The 18,017-nt window shown below is 44.1% G+C and overlaps 2 protein-coding genes across 3 annotated transcripts in view; one reads left to right on the forward strand and one right to left on the reverse strand.

Annotated features, from left to right (window-relative positions):
• Positions 1-6,058, reverse strand: part of ARHGAP10 (Rho GTPase activating protein 10) — a 325,239-nt gene extending 319,181 nt beyond the window's left edge. The window contains exon 1 of one of the 2 annotated variants that reach the window (XM_086704136.1): positions 5,707-6,058. In XM_086704136.1, the coding sequence (XP_086560262.1) occupies positions 5,707-5,860 (154 nt within the window). In that variant the 5' untranslated portion in view covers positions 5,861-6,058. The remainder of the gene's footprint in view (positions 1-5,706) is intronic. The other variant, XM_086704135.1, reaches the window with a different exon arrangement.
• The window catches only part of PRMT9 (protein arginine methyltransferase 9), a 95,008-nt gene continuing 82,145 nt past the window's right edge, over positions 5,155-18,017 (forward strand). The window contains exon 1 of the mRNA XM_086704133.1: positions 5,155-5,272. Coding sequence (XP_086560259.1) covers positions 5,177-5,272 — 96 coding nt within the window. The 5' untranslated portion in view covers positions 5,155-5,176. The remainder of the gene's footprint in view (positions 5,273-18,017) is intronic.

Here is an 18,017-nt window from a genome sequence, read left to right on the forward strand (position 1 = left end):
ATACCTGAATCTTCTTTTACATTCAGGGAAAAATAATATTTGTAATTTATCAACGTTTTCAATAACATTTTATTTCTATACTTCTCTAAATTCCACTCAATCCCAGGATCAGCATGAAATTTAGAATCACATTTCTCCATCAATATTGGGACGTGAAGTGGCAGAAAACACAATTCAAACTGGCTTAGGTCATTTAACAATATATCCAGAGCTGGGCTTTAGGCATAGAATAGTCTGTGGCTCCCACAGTGACATCAAAAACCCAGATGCAGTAAGCTGTCTGCTCCACGCTCTTTACCTTGGCTCCACTCAGTCCTCCCAAGATGGTAGCAGCTCCAGGCCACACAACCAGATACCACAGAAGAGTAAAGAACCCTTTCGGTGAGTCTCCTCACACAAAAGGAAATCTTTTTCCCAGTCTCCAGCAGACTTCCTATCACATCTCCATGACCAGAACTGAGAAACATCCTCATTCTGAAACCAGGTTACAAGCACAGAAAATAGGTTCACCATAACGGAGTTAAGAGTTCTGGGACCCTTAACCCTGAATGCATGTTTTTATCACTGCCCAGGTGATTCTAAAGGTCAGCTAGGATTGAAAAACACTGAGTTAGACTAATCCGCAATGCCCTTAATCATCCTTCCCTGAGTCACCTGGGAAAAGGTAGAGACACCTGAACAAAATTCAAGCCAAAGAGAGAAAAGTAATGTTGGCTGGGCAAACAATAGAGTCTGCCCAACACTTAAATGCACGTTTGCAAAACACTTTCACACCATTTTACTCAATCATCAGGCTGGGCTTTCTGCAACAGTCCCGTTTTACAAATAAGGAAACTGAGGCTCAGGATTACGAAGTGAAATTCTTTTAAGTCTTCCAAATTTCTATATGTTTCAATGCAATAGCAACTTGGGAAATTTCCCCCGAAAGGAATTATGGCATGAACTATCTGTCTGAAACATTAATGTAAAGAAAGCAAAAAAAGGGGCGCCTGGGTGGTTCAGTTGCTTAAGCATCCGACTTCAGCTCTGGTCACGATCTCACAGTCTGTGAGTTCAAGCCCCACGTAGGGCTCTGTGCTGACAACTCAGCAGATTCTGTGTCTCCCACTCTCTGACCCTCCCCCACTCACAGGGGCGCCCACACACGTACACTCTTTCCAAAATGAATGTCAAGAAAGAAAGAAAACTCTGATGTCCTGAAGTAAACAAAACAAAAAATCAAGTAAATATTAAAGCAAATATTAAAATATCAAGGCCTAGGGGCGCCTGGGTGGCTCAGTCGGTTAAGCGTCCGACTTCAGCTCAGGTCACGATCTCGTGGTCCGTGAGTTTCAGCCCCGTGTCGGGCTCTGGGCTGATGGCTCAGAGCCTGAAGCCTGCTTCTGATTCTGTCTCCCTCTCTCACTGCCCCTCCCCCATTCATGCTCTGTCTCTGTCTCAAAAATAAATAAAGGTTAAAAAAAAATTTTTTTTAATAAAAATAAAAAAATAAAATATCAAGGCCTAAAAAAAGTACTAAAACCAAGACTTGGAAGACTGAAATTCTAGTCCTGGCTGCCATCAGCACCCTTCTCCAGGTCTGTGATAAGAGCAGGTTCACTCAGAGGGGCCCTACAGCTTAACTAACACACACCAAGAAAGCTAGACAATCTAACCTTACTAAACAGCATTTTATGTAACTATGTAAGTGCTTAATAACTGTAAGGACTATTTGTTTAAAAAATATATTTTTTTCCTCTAAAACAGAACAAGTTCGCCCAACACTGTCTAATGTAAACTTTGTGAGAAAAGCATATATAGCTCATTTCTATTTCTGGCAAATATGCTATACATTTGTATGAATCATAAGCATCTTAAACTATATAGATATCACGTGAAAGGCTTACAAGAGAAAAGACTGTATTAAGAGAGGACACTGGTTATTCTAGGAGAGGCGTGAAAAAGAAAAAGGACTAAAAAATCCATTTAAACAAAGACTCCATTGAATTGGGTGAATGATCTCCAAATGTACCACAGAAGTCAATGATCCCAGACTTCTCTCTGGAGCTCCCGCCTACCCTCACTGCTGTGTCCAAATCCGCCCTGCACACAGATGTCAAATTCTGTCTCGAAACCATCTCTTTCCCATTATGTCAGCCTTTTGCTGAACACCCTTCAGTGATTCTCCACAGGATAAAGTCCACATTCCTGACCTCACTTTTACGACCCTCCATAATCTGAAACTGACCTCTCCCTTTATCCCATTCCAAGCTGGTCTCCTCATGGCCCTCAAACACTGTGGCAGTCTAGTTTCTTTTCAGCTGTTTTCAATCTGACCAAGTTCTACAAGGTTTTATTCCTTACTTAAAACAATGAGTTCCCAAACTCCCAAGTCACATGTCTTCATTCTGACCTACAACAAACTCTTGTTTCTGGCAAAGTTAGAATACTTGCTTGTCACTGAATTTTTAACCTTTTAATATGTGTGTCTGTGTATCCTTTGTTTCTTCAAGAATTTAGCACAATGTGGGGGCACCTGGGTGGCTCAGTCAGTTAAGCGTCTGACTCTTGACCTCGGTTCAGGTCATGATCTCAAGGTTTAGTTTGTGAGCTCCAGCCCTGAGTCACTGACAGCACAGAGCCTACTTGGGATTCTCTCTGTTCCCTCTCCCTGCCACTCCCCTCCCCCCACTCACACACGAGCACCCTCTCTCACTCAAAACAAACTTAAACAAAATGGAATTTAGCACAATGCTACAGGTGTTCAAACATATTCCTTAGATTGAACTGAATTCAACTACAGGATGATAAACTCAAGGACAAGGGCCTTGGGCTTATTACCTCTTTGAATCTCAATCCCAATATTAAATGAATCATAGATGTTAAATATTTGCTGATTGCCACCATCACTGAACCCAGCAGTAAGCCTTCAAGTCCCACAGAGCCACCTCCAACTTCTTTAAATATTTATGGAATATTCAAACATCAAGACATCAGAACTACATAAATCCAACAAGTATCTAGTGCGCGCAGGAGACATCTTACAGGGCAATTAAAAACAAATCACTTAAACTCACAATTCTGAAAATGCACCAAATGCTGTTTTTGCACAACAAAGTGTAAAACATCCGAAAATTTAATCAGTCTGACCTAGTTGATTGTTATTCTTTCTGCAGCAACTCTCTCCACCTCATGTCCTCCCTTCACTTCTTGGCTCTCAGATGTTATACAGAAAGGCTCAACTGGTTAGGCAAACAGCTGACCTACACTGCAATTTCCAAACACTGCAGGACCTTACCAATGCCTCTAAGAAGTAGGACAAAAGAAACTGAACACAAAAGAATTAAGTGACCTGAGCGGCTGTCATGTAGCCAGGCCCTCACAGTAAAGGTAATTAAACTCAGGTGCCCTGACTTAAGTCCTATTGGTGCTTGTAGTCTTTGATGGGAACTAGAATTAAAATTTAAGGAGTGGGCTGGGCAAACACAGGGTCTTCCTAACTTGCCTAAAGCAAGTGAGCTAAAGCTGTGGGTTTTTTTTTTGCTGTCTTCTGGGAAAGAATTTAAGTTAATCAGGGGCACCTGGGTGGCTCAGTTGGTTAAGGGGCCAACTTCAGCTCAGGTCATGATCTTGTGGTACGTGATTTCAAGCCCCACATCGGGCTCTGTGGGGACAGGTCGGAGCCTGGAGACTGGAGCCTGCTTCGTCGGATTCTGTGTCTCCCTCTCTCTGACCCTCCCCTGCTCCTACCTACCCTGTGTGTGTCTCTCTCTCCCAAAAGTAAACAAACATTTAAAAAAAAAAAAAAAGAATAAGTTAATCAAACACAATGAGAAAAAAATATACTTTCTGGGGGCTCTTAATCACGATTATAAATTATGTTTCTTATGGTAAAGTACAAGAATCAAAAGGAGTAAGACACCAGTTCACAGAAAGTCTACATTCTGGGGAGGAAGGCTGACAGCTGGCCCCCCAGATGTACCAGCTGCTGCTGGGACACCAGGCATGTGTCCTGTTGGCAGAAAAGGGAACATGCAGTCACATAAATAGCTTTCTACCAGTGGCCAAACTGGCTTTGCCATCTGCCTCTCCCCATACCAAAGCCTCCCCCCTCATCTTCCTAGCTCCAGAGGGAGCTGCTAAGGCCAGTAAGAGAGGAGAACGTACACTCCCCTGGCCACTGACCCAAGCCACAGAAAGGAGTCCTCTCCCTCACGTTCATTCACACATACATGTACACCCTGCCCTCTCCTCCCTCCTTCCTACATACTTACAGACTCTCCCTACTTCCCACCCAGCACACATACCTAATCCCAAGGCACTGGACAAAAATCATCCAAATAAACCCACACATCCCAAAGTGATGCCCAAGCTTCATTTTGCAACACGAACAAGGTCAGAGAACCAAAAGGAACCCTGGACATCATCCAGAGAAGTTGACTGACCTGCTCCCAAAATTACAGGGGTGGCTCACTAAATTCTTCCTATTAAAACTTAGTTCAACTCATTCGTTAAATGAATATTCACTGTTCCAGGCACTGTGCTGGGTTCTTGAGACAGTTTGTTCAGTAGGTTTTAATCTTTCTTAATGCAAAATTGGGCGGGGGGTGGGGGGGAGGGGTGGTAGGGAAGAGGGTGATATAGGGTATTTTTCCCCAGAGTTGATATCTACAAACAAGTGTACAAGTGACTAATTCCCAAAACTGGGAATTACCGAATTGAGAAACTAGAGAAAAGATAAAGACCCCAGCAACACAGACTTGTAGATGCTGGATACTGCCCTGTCCCCTGCCTGCTATCTTAAGAGGGCACTCAGCAGCATCCTCAGAAGGGCTATGGGCTACAGGTGTGGTCAGGCCACCCAGCTCCTCACTGGAGCTAATGCCGCCCCATATCCAACAGCATCACCAACTCGGTGTTTCAGCATGAATTTTAGCCTTTCTCCCTCCTAGAAAGAATCTCCTCAGATAATAGATATACCTACAGAGATCTATTTCTCCAGTGGCCATTTCGTAGTTTAGGAAAAAAAAAAACAAAGAACAAAAAAAACAGAGAAGAACCAGGGAGGTTGGCATGAAGCCTGACCAGGGTGAAATTCCCTATTTGCAGGCACTGCTGGTTCCAGCCAAAGGGTAGGCAGTCTGCTCCCCCTTACAAGCCGCAATCTTTGAACCCTCGCCGGCGCAGGAGGTCAAGAATGTGCGGAAAGCAGCACAAGGCCAGGTGGACTTTCTGGTTTGGCACAGGGAAGGACTCGGGACGAGACGGTCCGAAACGATCAGAAAATACCACGGTAAGAGTGTCGTTTCAGGGACTTTTGAAAAATTCAACGCCCAGCAGGTTTTCAAAGAATCCCCAGAAAGTCCTCAGGAGAGGTCACGAAACAAGGCGAGTGAAACTGATGTTTCTGTTTCAGGAAAGACCGGGCAGCTTTTAGGGTGCAATCCAACCTGACCTCGGGCGGGCCGGGCAGGGAACGCAGGCACCAAGGGGTGCCGGGCTGCCGGCGACGCGCTCCCACGCACGGCTCCCGGCTCTGGCCGCTGCCGAGGGCGAGGGGCGGGAAAGGGGACTCGCCGCCGGCTGCCTGCGGAGCCGGGCAGGAGGGAGCCCGGGGCCTCCCGGCTCCACCGGCGGCTGAGCTGGGGCGCGCGACTGCCCTTCGCGCTCCCGCAGAGGCTCCTGCCGGCCGCGCCGCAGCTCGCCCGCGCCCAGGTCGCCGCTTACTTTTGGTCGCTGCGATGAGGTTCTTCCCGTCCTTGATGAGCTCCTTTATGAACTTGTTGGTCCTCTCCAGCTCCGCTTCGTGGGCGCGGATCCTCTCCCTGAACCACGGGCTGTCGAGGTAGCAGTCGCTGAACTCCAGGGGCTGCAGCCCCATGACTGCTGCGGTCCGCCACCCGTCCGCAGCGCCCTGCGGAGATCCGCGTCGGGCTTCGGGGCAGCGGCCAGGAAGTCCCGGAGAGGCGCGCGGCGAGCGCGGCGCGGACGTGTCCCTCGGAGCGGAGCCTGGCGGCCGAAGCGAGCGAGAACCGCGGCGCCCCAATCCCGGCAGCCCCCGCCGATGCCCGGGCGCCCGCAGCCCCGCCCCGCCCCGCAGACCCTCCCCGAGGCGCCAGCCGCCCCGCCCCGCCCCGCCCCGCCCCGGGCGCCCGCCCCCGCTCGCCCCTTCTTTATCCGCCTTCCTTCTTCCTCCCTCCCTTCCCTTCTCTTCCTTTTTCCCCGGCAGCCTCTTCCTTCTCTTCCCCACGCGCAGTTGCCCCTCCTCTTCCTTCCGAGCCTCCTCCGATCTAGAATTTCGTCCCGCGCTTCTCCTCCACCCCAGGGGCGCGTGCCCATCCCTTTTTTCGGCTCCCCCACTTGGGATGACTTCCCGCGGGCTCCCGGATGCAGAGAACTCGACCTGGGCAAGGAAGGGGAGATTTAATTGCAGTCTATAATCCCCGCTCTGCCAGCGACTGCACGCAGAGGTCTGGCCTGCTAGGGGAAACGATGGACTCCTTGATCTCACTTATCCTGGGAGCGACCCTGAGCTGTGAAAGTTTCTCGCACGCAGGGCTCGCTTTTCCTTATTCCCGTTCCCCATCTGCAGTAAAAATGCGTGCTGAATCTCCGCTTTAATTGAAAGCTTTACATGAGCAGGGGTTTACATGAGTAAAAAAAAAAAAGCTTTACATGAGTTTGGGGGCCGAGAGCTCTTATTACACCATGCTGCGTATCCACACTGAACCACTTGGAGGGAGGGAGAGGGGTGGCTAAACCACTGAAAAGTTGTCTCTGTTGTATTCAGCAGATTAAATTTGCTTGGGTAGGTGGAGATGATCTTTATTGTTCTAAAAATAACCGACGAAAACAAATGCCAGGTTTCACGAGGTGCGGGGGTGACGATCAAATGAGAATTTGTGTCAGCACACATGGAAAAGTATTTTGTGTTCTCTGGCAGAACTCGGATGTGTCTCCCAAAAAGTTAAGATATTTTAAGTTCCTGAAATGTATTTCCAAAAGAAATCAATTGTTCATTACAGTAACTTTTTATAATGGCAACTTACCATTTATTAAGCAATTATGTGCGAGGCACACACCAGGAACTGTGCGCACATTTTTTGCAAGCTCACAACACATGTTTACATATATAGGTTTACTAAAGATGTTGCTATCCACAAAGAAACTTCAAAGCGATTCTCTAAAACTTTCAGACTCAGCTCTAGGTAATTAAGAATCTGTTTGGACAGCATGTTGTAGGAGCCTAACCCTCAGGAAGAAGTTAAATAAGCCTCCTACTCAATGAGCTCTTTTGTTACAAAATAGCACCTCCAGCGTGGGGCTAACCCTCAGAAAAACAGATAAACATTATTACTTTAATGTCCATCCTCCAGAGAGTTCCAAATGTTTTACAAATAACGTTTAGGCATTGAAAGCTTCAGTTCCTACTAAAATCAGCAGGGGGCTGGATTCTTCAGAGAAGAGAATAAAAGAGGCAAATAGAAGGGGAAAGAGGCAAGAATAAAAGGGATGTAAACAAACAGTGAGGACCTGGCAAAACAAGACAAATTGACAGGCACTCAATCCTCTAGGCCATGGGGTGCCTGGGTGGCTCCCTTAAGCATCCGAATCTTGATTTCAGCTCAGGTTATGATCTCACAGTTCCTGAGTTTGAGCTGTGGAGCCTGCTTGGGATTCTCTTTCTGCCCCTTCCTGGCTTGCATTCTCTCTCACTCTCAAAACAAATAAAAATAAATATATTTTTTTTTAATTCCTCTGGGCAAAACCCTAAACCTATCCTCATAAAGAGGGGCTGCTGATACTCCTCAATGCATTAAACATAAATTTAACATGTGAGCCAGCAATTGCACTCCCTAGGTATGTACCCAAAAGAAATGAAAGCATGTTTGCACAAATAAATACTTGTTCATAGTAGCATTGTTCATAATAACCAAAAAGTGGAATCAGCGCTAATGTCCATCAACTGATGAATGGGTTGATAAACACAATGTGTGTATCCATACAGTGGAATATTAATCTACTAATGGAATATTAATAGAGAAAGATTAAGGACTGATGCATGCTACAACACAACCTTCAAAACATAATGCTAAGTGAAAGAAGCCAGTCACAAAAAGCCACATATATTATTCAACTCATGTGAAATGTCCAGAACAGGGAAATCGATAAGAGACAAAGTAGATTAGTTATTGCCAGAGGCTGGATGGTGGGGTGGGGGGTAGAATAAGGGTTTCCTTTCGGGATGATGAAAATAATTTAAACTTAGATTTTGGTAATGATTGTACAACTCTGTAACTCTACTAAAAATCATTAAATTGTATACTTTAAATGGGTGAAGTTTTTTTGGTATGTGAAATACCTCAACTATAAAGTTTAAAAAGGAGGGTGGGGTGGGGGCTGCTCCAGGAGTGCCTCTTCTTCCTTACCACTTTCTACTTGCAGCCACAAAAACTCTGGTTCAATGTGGCCAGATATTTAGATATTTTGAAACAAAACAATTATACAATTATACAATTGTTTAAAACAATTATACAACATCATGAAAATACTGTTACTTGTGTCTTTACACATACACACACACACACACACACACATACACACACACACTCCCCAAAACAATTTAAACAGCAGGTGAATATAAATCTTAATTCAACATTAAAAAAAAATTTTTTTTTTAAAAGGGGGTGCCTGGATGGCTCAGTTGGTTAAGTGTCCGACTTCGGGTCAGGTCATGATCTCATGGTTCATGGGTTCGAGCCCCACACCAGGCTCTGTGCGGACAGCTCAGAGCCTGGAGCCTGTTTCAGATCCTGTGTCTCCCTCTCTCTGTGCCCCTCTCCCACTCACACACTCTCTCTCTCCCTCAGGAATAAATAAACATTAAAAAAATTTTTTTAAATCTTAATTCAATACTAAATAGCTCTACCAATGATCACCAAGAGCGGAAGGCCCTAATTAGTTTTATTCAGTTACACCTTGTACCTGGCCTGGTAGAAATGATCAGTAACTGTGGAATGAATGAGAAGTATGGCCAAGTAAGGGAAACCCTTATGGTACAATGGTACCATTTCTCCTAAAGAAATTTAGGAGCTCCAGGGCACCTGGGTGGCTTAGTCAAGTGTCCGACTTTGGCTCAGGTCATGATCTCGAGGTCTGTGAGTTCAGGCCCCACATCAGGCTCTGTGCTGACAGCGCAGAGCCTGGAGCTCGCTTCACATTGTGTGTCTCCCTCTCTCTCTGCCCCTCCCCCGCCTCAAAAATAAAAATAAACATTAAAAAAAAAAAGAAATTTAGGAGCTCCTAGTCAGCTTCCCTACTTAGTAGTTGTACCAGCTTGGCAAAGGAAAATCTCTAAATCTCAGGCTTACCATCCATGGCATGGAGACAATGATGCTGCAAGTGCAAGTTGGTTGAGAAAACTTAATAAAATTTTTGTTAATAGTAATTTTTGTTGTTGTAAAGCACCTGCTGAAAGCAAGAATGCTGATGGTCAGGAGGAGGCAGAGATGAAGATTACATTCCACCAGTATGTGAAAAATGGGGGAGGGGGGGCAGGGAAAACTGTCCTCCTAAAATCATAGCATTAAACCATGTAAGACAGAATTCAAGGAAAGTGATCACAAAAGCAGATGCTCCAGAGTTCCTAGGCCCCATTTTTGTTCATTAATCAATTCATTCTTCCCACAAATATCTGTGAAGTTTCTATATGTATTACGAACCATACTAGGTGTTGGTGATACAGCAGAATACAAAACAGTGTCTATCCTCACTGTGCTTTTGTTCTCTAGAGGGAAATTGGCATGGTACCAAACAACAGCAACAACACAACAAAACAAAACACAAAACCACACATAAATATATATCTAATTTAAAATTAAAGTGCCATACAGTTAGAGTAAAGGATGTGTGAGAGATTCTAATCGAGAGCCTGATATAAATCAGGAGTAAGGTCAGGAAGACAATGACTTCTGGTCATTTAATCAGTGACCAGAAGAATCAGTACAAGTTAACCATTAAACAGGGGGCTTTGAGAACAGAGTAGTCCAGGCAGAGAACCAGCCTCTGCTAACCTCTGGAATGAGAAAGAGTTGTACATTCAAGAGACTAAAAGAGGTTAGGCAGCTGAAGCATAGTCGTTGAGAGATACTGGCTCAGGCCAACACAGTTGGTGGAGGACAGGCAGGGGCCACACCACACAGAGCGTCATAGGCCATGTGAGGATTTTGGATTGTACCATAATGCTATTGGGAGCCTTTGAAGAGTTTTCAGCATGATGATAATGTGATCTGGTTTGTGTTTTCTCTATAGCTCCTGTGTGGAGTCCAGAGGGAAGGCTTTTGGAGTTGTCTGGGCAAGAAATGGCATAGCTTCACCCTCTAAGTAACAGTGCAGAAATGAGGAGAGTGTCAAAGATGGCCCCCAGGCTCCTGTCATGATAGGTTAGATGGGTGGAGATGAACTTTACTGAACATTTCACTGAAAGGAAAACAGGGGATAAGAACTTGATGTGTTGACTGGGATGGACAAGATCAATTTCAGCTTCAGACTCATTAAGCTCTAGGTGCCTAGGAGACATTCAACTCTGTGTGTCAGGTAAGCATTTTTAGGCTTTGCTCAGTGCCTGGATTAGATAAGGATTTGAAACAATGCAAATTGGTCAGGTTCTAGTCTAGATAAAATAGAGGTTAATACAGATGAAACCTTCCCTTTATGTAGGTTCCTCTACATACCATGTTGTCTTTCCCTGATGAGTAGCAAAGTTGCCACCTATAAAGTTCAAATAAGGGTTCTACTCTATTCTTTGGATATGTTTCAGGGTGAGTCAGTTAAAATTAGGTCCAGACACATTATAACAGAAAATCCAAAATAACAGTAGTTTAGACCACAAGGAATTTATTTCTCTCTCACGTAAAAGAAGTCCAGAAGTAAATAGCCTAACGTGATTCCAGGGTCCCCAGGGAAGCATTGGGTTCCAATCCGTTTCACTTCATAACACAAGGTGGCTCCTACAGCTCCCTCTGTGAAGGAAGGGAAAGGATAAGAGTGCCTCCCCCCAGACTGAGTCAGCACTGTTTTCAGCCTTCCTGCAGGTCTTAGACATTTTTGGTTTTTGTATCATTAGCCAGAACCTAGTCACATGGCCACACTTCCCTGCAAGAGAAAAATATGGTCTTTTTAAAAAATGTTTATTTATTTTTGAAGGTGTGGGGTAGGGGCAGAGAGAGAGGGAGACGGAATATCCAAAGGGAGCTCTGTGCTGAAAGCAGAGAGCCTGATGTGGGGCTCGAACTCACAAGCCATGAGGTTTTTACCTGAGCCGAAGACAGAGGCTTAACCAACTGAGCCACCAGGCACTCCAAAAATGCGTGTTGAAAGAAACTGTATTTTCTTACAATGAGAAAAAGGACAATAGATTTTGAGCAGGAACCTAGCAGTCTCTGCTGCAGGCTGACACCTATATGAGTGAGGTACATAAATTATTGCTATGGCGAAACATAAATGATATAATGAGAGGAAATATAAGATAAATCTTTGGGTGTCTTCCAAACTGCATCAGGCTGTTTTCTCTCACAAGTATGGGGGGAGGTGCCAAAATAGTATAAACAAGAAATTATTGGACCATATCACTAAAATCCTCCCTGAAGAGCGGGGACACGCTTCTGTAGATTTATCACCACTCCAGCTCATTTGTCTGTGATTTTCTCAGCTCTGCCCCAGCTGAGTATTGACTTCAGCCCTTTGGAAGTTTCCTTTGTGAGAATCAAATGGCTTCACCGTTTCCAGATTTACCTAAAAACAATGCCACTTTCTACACTGGAAAGATGCCCCCGTATCACAACTACTTCAATCTGAGCATCAAGCCTGTTTAGAGGACTGCCATGCCCTATCTCAGTTAAACCTGGAGGCTTTCCCTCAACTGGTCATTGAGGCAGAGGTGGGGGTAGTGCCAAATAGCTTGGGCCACCCAAGTGGAGCCACTCTTTGTGCTGGGGGTGACCAACGCAGGTGGCCAGCATCTAGTCCATCAGGGGCTGGAATGAAAAAGGCAGAGGGAGGTGAATTCTCTCTCTCTCTCTCTCTCTCTCTCTCTCTCTCTCTCTCTCTCTCTCTCTCTGAGTTGGGACGTCCATCTTCTCCTACTGTCAGACATTGGTGCTCCTGGGTCTCTCCCCTTCAGACTCGGACTGGGACTTACACCACTGGCTTTCTGGTTCTTCAGCTTGCAAATGCCAGATCATAGGACTTCTTGGGAGTGTATATAGAGACGCTTTGAGCTCAAGGTGGGTTGAGCCACTAAGATTCGAGGATGCTACACAACAGGTTTGTCAACTAGTAATCTATAAAATATAATGGTGATGGTTGAACAACAATGTGATTATACTTAACCCTGCTAAACTGTATGCTTAAAATGGCTAAAATGGTAGCTTTTATGTTATATGTATTTACCACAATAAAAATAATACATCTATTTATACCACAGTAAACATATGTTTTTATACACCCCATTGGTTGGTTCTGTTTCTATGGGAAGCTCTAATACACTCTGTGTCTTCCAGGAGTGCAGTGGGTACATGTATGTGCTGTGGAGAAACTATTACTCATGCCTCCAATGTTTACGAAGCACTCACTATATACCAGGGAGGACCCTAGAACTAAGAAGACAGTAGTGAACAAAACAAGCACTTCTGTGCAAGTGAACACTTTGTGCCTTCATGAATTAATAGTCTCCAGTCAGAGAGAAAGAATATATCGAATAATTACAACATAAATATTAAATGAAATCACTGATAAGTGCTAGGAAAGAACTGTACATGATGCTATATGTAGTAGGAATGTGTCCTTTTCTGAGATGTTAGTGAGGAATTAACAACTGATCCAGATCTGAAGGATGAGGAGTTCAGTGGGTTCAGGTAACATGGATATGATCTAAAGTGGGAAAAAACATGCCCAGTGAAAGCTTTGTCAAAGAGCTAGTTCAAGAAACTGAAAAAGGCCATGTGGCTGGAGCACTATGGGAAGGGATACAGTCCTTGAAGAGGGAGCGAGTGCCCATCCATCTGCATCTGCACCAGGCTTAGCTTCTTTCCCCCAGAACATTGAGCATGGGTTTAGAACCCCTCCAGGCTTTCCCGATTGTTCTTAGAGGATGCTCACCTTTTCCAGCACTTGGAGACATAACTTGGAAGAAATTGGGACCCCAAGAAAATACTAGAACTATTCCACTTACCTAATGTTATTCAGCAAATATTGAGTACCTGGAAAGAGCAAGGCACTGTGGAAACTTCTGCAAGGAATGCCAAGGTGAGACAGTTCCTAATCTCGAGGCATCTACAGTCTGGTGTACTCCAGCCATGGGGAATAAGCGACAGAGGGACGATGATAACACAAAGCACATTGCTGCTTAATCCAGCCAGCCTGGCAGCCTGGCTAAGAAGCAGACATTCCCAGTGAACTGGGGTAGGGAAATGGGGAATGGGTGTGACAGGGAAGGAAGGCGGGATTTTCCAATTCTCTCACATTTAAATGAAAATCCTCTGAAGAAATCTAGGACTCTTCTCAAGTTTGGAGTTAGAAGAACCTGGCTCATGAAGATGTGGGTCAAGTGGAGCACGCTGTCATAGTGAAATGACTCCTTTTCCTGCCCCCAGGTTTGGAGAGACTTCGCATGGAGAAGAGGGGGCTAGGTATATCATATTATGTATGCTGACTTATATCAGTAGGCACTCCCCACTGCCCACAGATCCCTAAGGCAAACGCTGCCCTCTTTTCTGTAGTATGTGAATCAATTGACCAAAGCAGAGACCTTGCACTTCATTTTATCCAGATAGCAATATATATAAAAAATGTCAGAAGGAAAGAGGAGAGCTCTAAACAGTATGCTTTTGCCAGCACCACAAATGCCCCTGATATGACCCAGAGAGAGGTTTCCACAGGGTGACCTTCAAACGGGCAATTATCCAGTTCTAGATAGGCCAATCTAGAAGGCACTGGAAAGCCAATCTAGAATGATTAGAGGCATACCCTCAGAGTTCATTGGCACTTCAGTAAAATAGAAAATGAAAAAAGTTTAAGTACTCACTGTTATCTTTTGACCCAATATTTCCAGACCTAATAATTTGCCCTAAATATATATATATATATTATTATTATTAATTTTATATTTATAAATATATGTATATATTTTAATGTATATGCTTAGGGCTATTTATTGCAGGGAGGAAAGAAGGGCAAAAAAGGAAGCAATCTAACAATTGGAAAATAGTAAAATAAATCAGCACATACCAACTCAACATATTCATAAGTACTCAGGCTTTGACACCATTAAAATAATCACTCTTGGGGGTACCTAGGTGACTCAGTTGGTTAACGCACCCAGCTCTTGATTTTGGCTCAGGTCATGATCTCACAGTTTGTGGGTTCAAGTCCCACATCTGGCTCTGTGCTGATGGTGCAGAGCCTGCTTGGGATTCTCTGTCTCCCTCTCTCTTTACCCTTCCCCCACTTGCACTCTGTCTCTCTCTCTTTTTCTCCCTCAAATAAACTTTTTTTTTTTTAATATGATCACTTTTTTTGCTGTAGTGGTAGATACTGGGATCTTTGGATGCTGAGCCTTTATTCTCACTTGCCAAAAGCACCCTGACTTTCACCTGAGTAATTATTTTCCCACATAGCACATAGTCTTGGTAAAATTCATGGGCCTAGCTCATACTAGGGAATCCAAAGAGATCCCTGGAGCCTCCTGCTAATCCTTCCTCTTAAGCCTGCCATTGCCAAGGGCAGGGTACATGCCCTAAGCTCAGCCAACCAGACTCTTTTTCCCAGGACTTTGAAGCATAGTAAAAAACTGACAGAAAAAACAAAGTTCATCTGTTCCAGCCACGACTGTCAAGAGACCTGCTGCCTGGCAGTCTACCCAGCTACTCATTCCAAGGCTGGTTTTCAGGTTTCCTTTAGCATCCCACATACTTCAAATGAAATGCCTTTTTGCTTAAGTTGCCAGAATCAGGGTTTTTCCCCTTGCACTCAGAGATTAATTAATACCTAGACTGATTAAATAATACTAGACCCAGTGCCTGCTAGATTGGCCTATCTAGAACTGGATAATTGGCAGTGGACCTTCATGGAAATTGTGGGGCATATTTGGAATTAGTTATTTGGTGAAGATAAAACAAAAAACAGTAACACCCTCCTCCTTTATGTTCTGAGAGAAAATCTAGCAGCCCATGGCACAAACAAGCCATTAGGTTATCAACTTTGATCACTTAGCTCTAAGTCACATGACCTTAAGTCCTCTCTGATGGTTTTATGTGCCAACTTGACTGGGCTAAGGGATGCCCAGAGAGCTGGTTAAACATTACTTCAGGATGTGTTCGTGAGGGTATTGGAAGAGATTAGTATTTGATTCAGTAGACTGAGTGAATAGATCTACCCTCACCAACATGAGCAGGCATCATCCAATCCAATTCATGGAGAGCCCAATTACAACAAAAAGGCAACGGAGGGGCAAATTCCCTGTCTCTCTTCTTCAATTGAGACATCCATCTTTTCCTGCCCTCAGGCATTGGACATCAGCCACTGGGGCTTCTGATTCTTGGGGCTTCAAACTCCAGGGCTTACACCAACAGCCCTCACCCTGGTTCTCAGACTGAATTACACACCACCAGTTTTCCTGATTCACCAGCTTGTAGATGACACACTGGGGGACTTCTCAGTCCCCATAACCACACAAGCCAATTTCTACAATAAATCTCCTCATCTATATCTGTACATATTTTGTACTTATTCTGTTGGTTCCGTTCCTCTGTGGAACCCTATTATATCCCCCTTTGACTGTAACTGGCCTGCTTTACACCTTTGGAATCCCCTCCCTTTTACAATTTTCCCCTGAATGTGTCTTTTTTTTTTTTTTTTACTTTTTTTTTTTTTGAGAGAAAGCAAGAGAGAGAAAGGGAGAGAGAGAGAGAGAGAGAGAGAGAGAATGCATGTGAGCAGGGGAGGGGCAGAGGGAGAGGGAGAGAGAGAATCTCAAGCAGACTCCACGTAAAGCTCCATGGGGCACTCCATCTCACAACTGTGAGATCATGACCTGAGCTGAAATCAAGAGTCAGACGCTCAACTTACTGAGCCACCTCAGTGCCCCAGATGTGTCATTTTTAAATGGAGTTTTACTATAAATAATTGCATTGAAAAGATTTTTAAAAAAACTAAGCCAAGATGGATTCCTGGACCTCTACCCTGTATTTAGTCTCCAGCCATGGTCTCATCTAGTAGTACATGAGACACATAAGCAGTGAACAGAGTTCTTACTTTGACAAGTAGAAAACCTGAAAGGTGACTAAGGATAACGTACCTCTCTTTTACTGACCTTTCCAGAAGCAGTGTAACCAACACACTTTCAAGAACCACATAAAGGGCACCTGTGGGTACAATGAAACCCCCCAGGAATATGATCAGGTGGGAACAGTTACTCCTTCCAGTGGCCATAGGAGAAGTGGTTTTACACTGCTACTCTTGCTGGCTATTTGATGTGTCAGTAGAATGGCCCATGCAGTAACCTGCAAGATGAGTGAAGTTGTCTGGCTATCGGAGTCAACATGAAGCATAAACACTTACAGGTTGAGTGTAAGGTATAAAAGAAAATGAGGGTGAGTAGAGCTACTATCGAACATAGAGTAATCCAAACTCCACACCTACAGTCATTTGTCCTTTATTGTGCTGTACAAATGTATGACTATGTAAGTACTTTACTGATTGGTAACTTTTTTTTTTGTACAAAAGATAACTTTTGGCAGGAATGAGCTGAAAGAAAGAATGCATGTTTAATGAGAAATCAAGTACTGATTTCCCATTTCTTAAAAAAGTTGCTAATGAACTTGTCAAGTGTTGGTCAATATTTATCATCCTCCATGGTGCGTCCACAATGACATGCCTAACCACATGAAAACCAGAGGGCCCAGTGCTACTAAAAAGTTCAGCATGTACTTCAAAAGTTATAATTTGTTGGGGCACCTGGGTGGCTCAGTCTGTTAAGCGTCTGACTCTTGGTTTCGGCTCAGGTCATGATCTCACAGTTTCATGGGTTCAAGCCTGGCATCAGGGTCTGCGCTGACAGGGCAGAGCCTGCTTGAGATGCTCTCTTTCCCTCTCACCCTCTGTCTCTACCCCTCCCCCATTCATACTCTCTCTCTCTCTCTCTCAAAATAAATATATAAACTCAATTTTTTTATTTAGAATTTATGAAGAAAACTGGGCCCAAAGATGGCAATTTAACATGTCAGCCACAGCAGTGTTTATATATTACTCTGTGATATGTGACTTGTCACTTAGATCAAATTACTATTCTTCTAAATTAACTGTTTTCACTTATTCCAGGATTTCTTGTGGCACTACATAAAGTAAAACGTTAACGTGTGGGCTTCACTAATAGGAAAAAAATGCAAATAGTTAAATGAGGCCAATTTTGTATCAGGGAGGGTACAGATGAAGATGTAGAGACCACATACCCAGTTCTCCTCTCTTTCAGATAACAAGGAAGGAATGTACGTGTCCCCTTCCACCGTGTTACCAGGTCTAACAAAGTTCTTACAAGTGGCATGTGCCATTTCCAGGCTAAAGCATTTGATTGCTGGTTCAAGGCTCTACAGCACTTCCTTGCCCTGTCTTGGTAACCTTGAAGGCCTCATGTTCCAAACTCTGAAGCCATGACATGATTGGGTCTCCCTTAGCCTGAGCCTCTGAAAGACTGAGAAGCAAGTACACTCACTGGCTGGTGTAGACTATGAAACTTGAGTAAGAACTGAATCTGTTAGCCATAGGATTTGGGGGTTATGTGTTACCATGGTACAGCCTGTCCTATTCTGACTAATACAAAAGAATTCTAAGATATTAGGAAGGGGGAAGAGTATTGCTGATGGGATTTAATAACATAAAGCAAGAGAATGGTAATATACTTTTTAACGCTTATTTTTGAGAGAGAGAGAGAGAGAGAGAGAGAGAGAAACAATATGAGCAGGGGAGGGGCAGATAGAGACAGA

Source organism: Puma concolor, chromosome B1 (assembly GCF_028749965.1).
Source record: "Puma concolor isolate L17-30 chromosome B1, mPumCon1.1.hap2, whole genome shotgun sequence".
In the NCBI taxonomy this organism is placed as follows: Eukaryota; Metazoa; Chordata; class Mammalia; order Carnivora; family Felidae; genus Puma; species Puma concolor.